The sequence below is a fragment of the Argiope bruennichi genome, chromosome 9 (assembly GCF_947563725.1).
Source record: "Argiope bruennichi chromosome 9, qqArgBrue1.1, whole genome shotgun sequence".
NCBI lineage: Eukaryota > Metazoa > Arthropoda > Arachnida > Araneae > Araneidae > Argiope > Argiope bruennichi.
Genome location: NC_079159.1, coordinates 53733856 through 53744792, shown reverse-complemented (window position 1 = coordinate 53744792; position 10937 = coordinate 53733856). Strand labels below are relative to the sequence as shown.

General features: G+C 29.1%; 1 protein-coding gene across 2 annotated transcripts in view; it reads right to left on the bottom strand.

Moving 5' to 3' along the window:
- Positions 1 to 2612: 2612 nt before the first annotated feature.
- LOC129985348 (FH1/FH2 domain-containing protein 3-like) overlaps positions 2613 to 10937 on the bottom strand; it is a 130478-nt gene continuing 122153 nt past the window's right edge. For both annotated transcript variants that reach the window (XM_056095344.1, XM_056095345.1), the window contains 5 exons: positions 10580 to 10654; positions 9358 to 9550; positions 8145 to 8289; positions 5367 to 5552; positions 2613 to 3655 (listed from right to left, as the gene is read on the bottom strand). In XM_056095344.1, the coding sequence (XP_055951319.1) occupies positions 3609 to 3655; positions 5367 to 5552; positions 8145 to 8289; positions 9358 to 9550; positions 10580 to 10654 (646 nt within the window). In that variant the 3' untranslated portion in view covers positions 2613 to 3608. The remainder of the gene's footprint in view (positions 3656 to 5366; positions 5553 to 8144; positions 8290 to 9357; positions 9551 to 10579; positions 10655 to 10937) is intronic.

Genomic DNA, 10937 nt, shown 5'->3' with positions numbered 1-10937 from the left:
ATTTCACAGCAGACAAATTTTAATTATTTTGTCATCTGTCATAAGAAACGTTTTTTTAAATCTTAGCAGTTTTCTTACTTAAAAATTAATTTTTTTGGTCTACTTACATATAGCTTTGTAAGATGTTTTTAAAAATTCATGAATTCTTCTTATTAAATGCGATTGTAAATTATTTCATAAACAAAAAATTTCTTACTGTATGTTGTGCTTTTAAAAACTGTCTTCAGTTTAAAAATCAAATCTGTATAAAGGTAATAAATTTTTTTACTCTATTCAAAGTGTTTTATGTTTTTAATTGTAAATTGAACATTTTATTGAAAAATTTACTTGTGTATTAATTGCATGATATTGGCAAACATAGTCAATAGCCTAACATGACATCTTTAACTATTAATCACTAGTTGCAATAAACATGACAATTTTGGTAATTATTCATTGGCATACTGTTAATGCACTAGAATTAAGCTTTCATACCAGCCCCGGGAAAAAAATTTTAAAATTAAAGGAGATTCGAGCCTTTAAGCCCAAAACATTGCAGCTTGATTCTGTCTTTATATTACATTAAACCTTGATATAATAATTCTTGGTTATTACTATATTCTATGATACTCATGCATTTTCAAATGCTCGAAACAATATTCAAAAACAAAGATTTCAAATTTAATGAAGCAAAAATCTCATTTTTCACACTGGTGACAAATTAACAGATACTGCTTAGTTCCTCTCTAGCCTTGTTCAGTAGCTTGCATATATACAATTTCTTTTTCTTTTTTTTCCTTTTAGTTCTGTTATTGTTTGATTAGTGAATATCATACAATTTAAATGGCTAGTGTTAGAAATCGGAAAGTTTTCTCCTTCAGGCTGGAATTTTATGGCTCAAGGGCCAAAATTGACCACACTTTTCCATTGTGAATAAGATGAAAATTATTTAGAAATGGAAAGCAGTGAGAGTCATTTTGCTGTGTGCTGATAATTTTTTCTTTTTAAATCTATCATTGTGTCTGTTTGGATAAATATAGTGTGTTAATGTCAACATGCTTGAAAAATTGTAATGGAATCAAGAAATTGTTGAAGTTGAGCTTTAAAGTATGAATGTAACTGTTAAAAAGGTTTTGTCATTAAATGAGACAATCTCCCCTTGTAGTGGAGGTCATGCTCCAAGTGAAGGCAAATTTTGAACATGTTTCAATTCGGAGGATTTTATGTCTTTGAAATTATATTATCTTTTGTAAAATTGTGAGGGGGAGTCTATAGTATCTTCGGATGTCAAACTGGATGGAAAAATGGAATGGATTCAGATGTCAAAATCTGGATGGTTTGGCATCATTTATTATTATGATGAAAGGGATATTTTTTAACACTGATGAAAATGTTGTTTTATAAAAAAATTCTTCCAAAACATTAAATGCTCAAACTTTTTAATTTATGGAAGAAAAATTCATTTGTATAAATCTTCATAATATGGGTTCTTGTGTGTGCCAATATGAATAATTTGAAAAAAGTAAATAGACTGAGATTTTCAAATCTGAAAATCCTAGATGCTTAAACTACTGGGCTGCAATTTTGAAAGCCTTATTTTATATAGACTCTATCTCTATATGTAAGTATTAAATTTTTTACTCTATTTGAAGTGATTATTTTTTTTAATTTAACACTTTTATCACTAAAAATAAATTGTTTACATTTTTACTACTAATATGTTTGCATTTCATACCATTGCAGAAAAATCACTAGTGTTAAATAATAATAATTAAATATATGAAACAAAATTGTTTTGGACATGCATTGTTTCCATATATTACTACCAAAATATTGCTGTTAACAAGATTGTAAAATGATAATGTGAATGTTGATGATTGAGATTATGAACATTTATTTAGAGAATTTTTGTATAAATTGGTTTTGCTTGAATTTTTCTACATTGCACAAACAGGAAAGATTTATTTTTTTTAGTATCTTTTCAATCAGCTCATATGTTATGCAACATGCAAGATAAGAAAAATGAGATTGCTCTGCAGGGTAGAACTTTAGACAGTGTGCTATCAAATTGGCATATTTTTACTTTTTGGGTACTAGATGCTTAATTGTAATTAAAATTTTAAAGGATTTTTCCAATAAGTCTGATATAAAAAAGGTTTTTGAGCAGTAAGATATTCCATTCTTCTCCCCTCCCCCCCAAAAAAAAACCCCTACTAAATTATTCCAATTTTATTTCTTATAATTTCTTTTTATTTAAAAAAATATTTTGAAAGATATTTTTTAATGAAGCTATGTTTGTTTTAATTACTGAAATAATAGTCGTGGGTTACAAGAAACTGAAATATATTTTGTGTGTGCATATTTTATCACTGCTATTTAATTAAAATTAAATTTAAAAAACAAAATAGTGTAAACCCGAAGCAATATCATGCCATGTTGTTCTGTAAAAGTTCAAATCTCCTTTAAATTTTTTCCTATATTGTGAAATTACAATTATTTTTACAATTACAGTTATTTTTAATCTTTATAACTGCTGACTTTATAATATATAGTACATTTGAAATGATAATAAGTTAAATTAATTCACAATTATAAAACAATTTTTTTTCCAAACTTTTATTTGAAACGTGTTTTTTTTTACAGATATACACTAAAATGAATTGCAAAATTCATTTTCATAAAAAATATCAGACTAGGGAACTGACGTTATGTTGACTAGTTTCATTTGCAAAAGAAGAGTGGCTTAAAAAATACTATCCCTTATTTTATATATTATTGTAATGAATTTTTAACACTGTATTTTGCTAATTTGGTGACCTCTGCTTAATGACTAGTTTTAACCTGTGCTATTTTAGATTCTTTTGTTTTTGTTATAAACATACATAAATTTAAAAGCTTCAAGACTAATTATATATACTTTCATAAGTGATTCCAGGATATTTTCATCCTTGGATTTTGATTCATAAATGATATCTAATTATATGCAATTTTACTTATGTAAAAGATTGGCATGATCTCATAAACTTAAAATTAAATATGATTTACAAAATGCTTCAAATGCTATCCAGATTTGAACTTTTTACTCCGAGAATAATTTAATTTTTATATCTGTTCTGTAAAAAAAAATGAAATTATTGATTTATTTTACTAGGCTTCATAACCTAGTATTCTTTTTTGAAGTGAAATTTTTAAATCTGTAGGCTCGAACAAAAGTAAATTTTTCTCATCCTAGAACCATATAGAATTTAAAGAAATATTTGTATTTTACTCAATACATGTGATTCATTACAAGTTTTGACTTAATTTAATCACTTCTTCAGAGATATATATTGTGAACAAAATTTATAATAAAATATTTAATTTAAACGATACAAAATCGTTATTACCGATCACGTTGATTTTTTACACCACTGTTCTTTTTTAAACCAAAGAGGTTAGGGTTATCTCTATATGAATCTGAATGAATTTCTACATTCTGGGCTTGTACAAAATCGTTCAAAAACAACATTGAAAACCTATGCACAAAATAATAGTTTTTGGATGCTGGTTCTCGAACGGGCGAACGTGTCGCCTTGTTGAGAAAGTGTTTATCACCTGAAATGTTTTTAGTATAAAATCGAGAGGTTTGTTCACGTCCCATCTCCTAAATCAAGGCCACTTTTGAGCGTTCTTCTCACTGCAAAAAGAAATGAAAATTTTGCTGAATAGAAAATTATTTAAATAATATATATTATTTATTGTCTTATATAAAATTTACGTCAGATGAAAGTTTACTAAATTTTTGTGCAACATGTTTTGGGTTTGATGTTGAATTTACATAATTATATTTTTAGGAAATATGGCAATTTATCCATTTTTAATTGTTGAAGTTAACTGCATGGTATCCGGAAAAGTTTCCCTATGTTGTTGACTCATTCTAAAAAAGTAGCGGAAACCGATTTGTAAGTATTGCACTCAGCCTATAACGTAGTTAAAAGCCACTAGATGGCAGTAGAGGGCAGATCAGAATGGAATAGCAGTATTGCTACTTCGCACTCAAATTTTGAGCCAGTTTCAGCTGGATACGCAAACATTAGTTAAAGAAAGCGTGTTTTTCTCTTTGGAAAGAAAGTATTTACCACTGATTTAACTTTCTTTTGAACAAGACTCTTTTGCCAATGAGGATTATTGCGTATAACGTTTGATATTATACTGTTTATTAGCTTATTTGTAAGGATACATCTTTATATCAGTTAAGTATTTCTGAAAAAAAATTGAAGAGGGTGTGATGTACGCATGTTGGCACCAAGCTAATTCGGGTATATTAATTCCATTGTATGAAAAAAGTTTAGCCAAAAATGGCTCTTGTGCAAAAAAAACAAAACATACGTTATGAAAATTGTTTTATATATGGAGAAAAGAAGAAAAAAGCCGATATAATGAGCTTTAATCCTCTTGGGCCGTCAAACAGTAAAAACGTTTTCTCGTAAAGAACAATCACAGGTTTCTGAAAAGGATTGGATACTTATGCTCTTCCTGCAAGTACTGCCAGAAAACTTTTACAGCACATCTAAAGGGACCTCTCTAATTTGACTTATAGCTTACCACAAACATACAACATTTTCAATTAGCTAGAGGAAGATCTCGCATTGTGAGGATTTTGAGAAATATTTAATGCAGTAATACCAGCACAAAATCTTTTAACCATCAGCAACCTTACAGCAACAACTTTTTAATTAAAAAGTGAAAATCTGTCCCACCAAAGAATTAAATTCTCGTAGCTTCTAGAAAAATTTACAGATGATTCAAATAATGTTTCATTATTTATTATTGATTTTTATATAAATGATAATAAAATGAATTGTTAATTTATTATGGAACTACAAATAAATTTTATTGATTTATGTTTTATTTTAGAGATTGATAATTCTTTTGCATATCTGCCATAATCATTACATCAGTTTGTATTAACCCATCAAATATCCCCCAAAATTAAAGCAGTTGTGTCTTATATACACCGTTTACATTCCACAAGTCGTAGGTTGAGGGGTTAATTAAAGTCTTATAAATTTTTGAAAAATTATAGAGTAACAACTTAAGATTGCATTAAAAGAATGGAATATGTAGGGCGGAAAGGTGTTTTTTCCCCCTTTCCATTCTCTGTTAACCTTACAAGGCAAGCATTCAAGTTTTTTTCATAAGTTCTTAAAGTAACAGGAAATTTTCAAATTAAAGATAAAATTTTGTTAGCTTGTACAATGGAAGCACAGTTTTTAATTAAAAAGATTATTTGATTATATGTCATTATATTTAAAAAATCTATTCATTAGATTGGATTTCTATAAGAAGCAAAAAATATGTATATATATCATTTTAGGTCTTTTTATATAAATGAAAGAATGGCTTACATGATTTTCTGTCGGCATATCTTGCCTTCTTTCTTGTCCTAGGCTCTGTCCTGTTAGGCTGGGCTGTGGCCGTCTTCACTAAGCTCTCCAAGATCTCATCATCGATGTCCGTCGTGCTCTCGTAAGGGGTGGTATACCCTCCGCATCGGTCCAGCATCATCACAGAATTCGGGCGGCTGAGGTTCCCTGCGTATTAAAAATATAACCGCATTTACCCATATTCACATTAGTCTCAAAAAAGGGAAAAAATCTCCTTAGTGTAAAAAAAAAAAAAATGTAATCCTTGGCATTATATCTTAAAATATACGAAGTATAGAAAGAGAATTTGTAATAAAACAAAATGTTCTACCTCAAGTTTTTGACGAATCTTTTTATTTCAGATCTTTCTGAAGTCGAAAATTTTAAGCGTTATAACTCATAAATGTTTTGTGCTACACGAATGAACTACAACAAATTCGTAGTTTTTTGCCATATTTTGAGCAAAATGCATTCACATGAAGTTTGTTAGTTCGATTGGAAATGAATACGATAACTACAAAACGTAAAGAGCTAGTCGAATGAAATTTTGCAGTTTTAGCATCTGAAGAGTAGATATGCATAAAAATTTGAATCAAATCAAAGGTTGACTATTTGTCAAAACTTGCATTCATATGAATATAAAGGCAATAATTCAAAATTACAAAGATTTATGTAAATAAAATTTGGTATGTCACTTTATTACTAAAATTGTAATTATGTGTCAAATGTTGGTTTCAATCTCTCAAAGAAGCGGCATGCGAAGTGAATTCTCTATTTTCTTCCCTGTACTACGGAGAGTAAAATGTTCATATGCAAAAATCTGAAAATAAAAATCTGGGAACTCTTATATATAGCGTGTTTATAGCCTTGTCCAGAATTTTTTGCACGGGAAAGAAAGGGAGTTTCGAGGAGACACTCTTGTTGGTTTTTACAGTTTAAAATATATCGAGGAAATTTTAATTACTTCTGCTTCATTTATTTCTGAAAAATGACAGTTTTCTTTATCATTATAATATACACATTATTTATGTAGTAAATGATAAGTCAATTAATCAAAATAAAAATAATTAAAATGATTTAAGTGAATTCAACAATAATACTTGAAATAAGGCGAAATGTTCATTTTATGTAAGGTTTAGTAATAGTAAAAAAGTTCTCTGACCTAAAGAATGAAATTTAATCGAATTCTTAAGTGAGAAGCTAACCATTAACCTGTTTAGTATGTTTTGAAATAGAAAATCCGTCGATTTAGGAAGTTATTGTATTACCTTCCGCACAAATTCTTTTGCATTAATCTGTAAATAGATATCGTATTTTGTAGTTTTTAGAATTTTTTTTTATCTTTACTAAAAAATTAGATATTAATGTCTTTTTGATGGATTTTGAAAGTCGCATTTGATTTTTGACCTTTTCTTAAGCAAACTCAGAAGAATTTAGTGTTTCACTTTTTATTCATTTCCCTTTAATTTATATTTATTTGAGTGATTTTTTTTTCCGGATCCTTCCGGATAATGGCGAATAAATAATGGAATGTTTTATATATATGAAACGTAAGAAAGCAGCGCTGTGCTGTAGAATCATCTCGAAGGAAATATAAATGTGATGAAATGCCATAAATCCCTTAATTTGTTTTTGATTTTGTATAGGATTATAGATGAATTTATTCTTCAGATAGCCGATCTTTTGAGAGATAATGCGAAAATAGACTTCAAATCTCAATGTAAAAAAAAAAAAAAAAAAAAAAAAAAGCGAAAGAAGAAGTTGGTTGATTTCGCAAGTGATATTATAACTAAAACGCAGCATTTAAGATAATTTCAATTATCAAATCTTGTGGAAAGACATACACAAATGGTACTCAAGAGTAAGTATTTTATGTTTAAATGATTAGAAAGTATTTTATAAATGCCATTATTTTGAATTTATTTCATACAAATATATTATTAACTAATAGCTTTTGGCAGCTTGCTGGTTCGCTAGGGATATTGCTATGAGATCGCCATAGCAACTCCGAGTGTAACGCCCTCTATGGTTGATTTCGAAGAGAGCAAGCTTGAATTCAGAGATGAAACGATAACGAGTTCTTCGACAAGAGATCGAAAAGAATGGACGATAACAGGTTTTTCGACAAGACGGTCGAAAAGAACAGAAGAGTGATTTACTACAAGGCGGATAGTTATCATCTGTAAAGAGTTCACTGTAAATGAATATCTGTGTAATCATTGGAATGGAATATAATTAGAAAAAATTCGGTGATTTATTGAGAATGTCCCCAAATTATTTAATTTCAATTCAATCGCTTATAAATAACTTCATGTTCATGACTATCTGACATTAAAATCATATATATATTCTGTTCATTGCTCATATCAAACATTCTAATGGTGAAAGGACCCATGACATTATAATGCTATTAAAAACACAACTGTTCAGGCAATCTGTCTTCTAATTATCTCGGTAATACACATTCATTTTTTATGTCTTTTAAACTGCACAGATATTAAATAACTGCACCTTCTTCCTTAGTTTTCAACCATGAGAGAAAATCACGCGATTAAATATTTGATGGAATAATGAAAACGGTTTGTTTTTCAGACCAACAATGCAATCTATTGTTGAAAATTTGACATTTAAAAAAAAATTCAAAAAAGTTACGTTTTTAGTAATTGTGACTTATGATAATATTTGAAAGATGGTTCATGTATGTAATGAACAGGCTATTAAATTCGGAAATCGAAATTTTAGTTCCGTATTTCTTTTTACCTGGACCGTTTTTAGGACGTCCTCTGAGGTTTACCATGGAACCCCATTGCGTCAGTCTTGCGTCTTCGGCATCAGATTCCCCTAAGATTTGTCTCAACTGTTGATCATCTCTCTGTTCTTTTGTTGGAGCTCGGAATTTCTCAGCCTGGAAAAATATTTAATGGAAAATTTGTATTCATATTATGAAATGAAAACTGTAGCTGGATAGCTTACATATACATATTCTTTATTGATTAAATATCCTATAAAATTTTTCCAAAAGCAGATATTAGATGAATTTTAGACATGCATGAGATCAGACGTCTACACTTTATATACACGCAGATGTTATTTTAATAATAACACTTATACTGTTTGTTACCGATACTTTCATTCACTTATATTCATGTCTTATCTTGCAATATTGTGATGTCTTTTGGGGAGTTTTTAAATATTCGTTACTTATTTTCCTACTTTTGACACAAGCAAATATATATATATGCAATATTATTTTGTTTGCAGGTTTGACAAGCAGTGAAGAGACTTTGTATTTTTAATTTCGTTTTATTCTCTCTTGGTATATAGGCATGATTTATTTACAAGACGACGCAGGGCGGCACAAAACAGAAGTAAATAAGGGAAGAAACAAATGATCATTAGTCTTATATAACATAGGATTTCCGGCCACGTGCCAATGGAATACATGTGTTGACCTTTGACAAGGGCAACGGAAGTATCACTTTCATTTGATACGTAGTACTGATGGCGCATTATTTTTACAAAGGAATTAATTAAACCGAAAGTGGAATTAGATCAGAAAATTATACAATATTTTACTATGGGCTAAATTACGATAAAGTTTTGGAAATTAATTTGGATTAAATTAAGAGTTTAAAATATCATTACATATATTTTTTTTTTCCTAAAATGTGGTTGTCATTTTACAATGAGTGAAAAATGTTTAGAGACTCTATTCTAGAGAAAAAGTAATTTATGAACAACAGTATACAAGTTTAAATTAACAATCTTCCTATCTTTTAACTACAAATATTAAAAATCAATCATAGAAAACCACGTAGCATATAAATTATTTAAAATCAAGAAAATTTTTCATCAATACTGTCATCCATATATTTGACTCCACCAAAATATACGAAAACTAACAGTATAAGCTGGCTTTTTTTCATTTCCTTTGTAAAGAGTTTAGATGAAGAAATATTTATAAATATCTTACTTCCGTGATCATTTTCCCCCTGGTCTTCTGCCTCTCCTTGAGGGCGGCCGCCTTGTCTATCTGCTGCTGCACCCTCTCCCTGCAGGTCCTGTACTCCAGGGCGAACTCGCTGATGGTCTTGCACACCAGGTGAGGTTTGGCTTCCCGGATCATGTGAGAAGGATAACCCAGAAAAACCATGAGCTTCACGAATCTACCAAAAAACAAATTGTATAACGTGGTTCTTTGGAAATTGCTGTAGTGAAAGACAATTTAAAATAAAGATCATAGGGACTGTTTAACTCCATCACATGCCCATAGTCAAAGATCCATGATATTAAATAATTTTTGCTTTAAATAAAGCATTAGTCCACAGAATATCGATTACTGATGTTTAGAACTTGATTCCGCTTTAAAATATTGGAATTTTAAATAATTTACCACTGTCTGTTGTTGCTATTTAAATCATGAACATGGTTCAAGAAATGTTTTCTGAATAAAAACGGGGACTGTGATGCAAAAAATTTAGTATAATGCTTAACAAGTATTCCCTCATTTTCGCATCTTTTTCAAGAGGTAGGAACAACTAAATTTTTGTTTACCAATAATCAAAATGTCTTTGGTTTTCTTTTCAAATCTAACCTGAACATAAAACTTACGTTTAAAGAATAAAAAAATCTCCATATTCGTTACTGACAGCAAAAAAATTTAATTTTGTTCTGTAAAATGTGTGAAATTTAGATATGTGGTGTTTTTATGTTAAGAAACACCACACAGTCTTTCTAGAATAAGAAGAGAAATATTATTTACATTTTGATTTATTCTGATAGTTTATTCTCCCATTTTTACATTCTTGTATAAGAAGTAAACAAATGAAGTTTTCTAATCAACAAAAAGTTCCATCACTAGAGCCTGATAAATCTCAAGATTTAATCACCATCGACTCAGAAAACATATTTTGGAATATTGATTTTATGGGCGGAAGTAAAAGATAACTTATTTTCCATTTTCTCAATAAACGTAATCAAATGCAATTTTAAAAAGTGATTATAATTGTACCAGCTTAAATAATCTAGCGATTTTACATAAGAAGCACCTTTTGACTCGAAATTTATCATTTCAATTTTTTTGAAGATTGTTATATCAAATTTTTCATATGCTCTTAAACAATAATGTGACAATTTTCATTATAAATCATAACGCAAATTTTTCATTATATGAAATGCGGAATGGATGAACTCACCTATTCAATACTCTTCTGTGAATTATACCCAAAACGATTATTCTTTCTGCGCAGTCATTTAAAAAGTCTGCTAACCTGTAAGAAAATACAATGAGATGTAATATCCTTTGACATTTTAGTTTATAATATTATCGACTGTCGATGCGTGCTTACTATGTAGCTGAAATAAAAATACTCATCAACTCAAATAAGCTTTTAGGTCTGCAAGCATATTCTGTATTCATCCATTAATTATCTTTTCAGAAAATTTAAATTCCACATGGCAAGGCCTCATTCATTATTTTATATTCTCAATTTGTCAGCACACCTTTAAAATTAAATCTCTCCAACCAAGAGAGGCCAGCGTGATGTGCTTGGA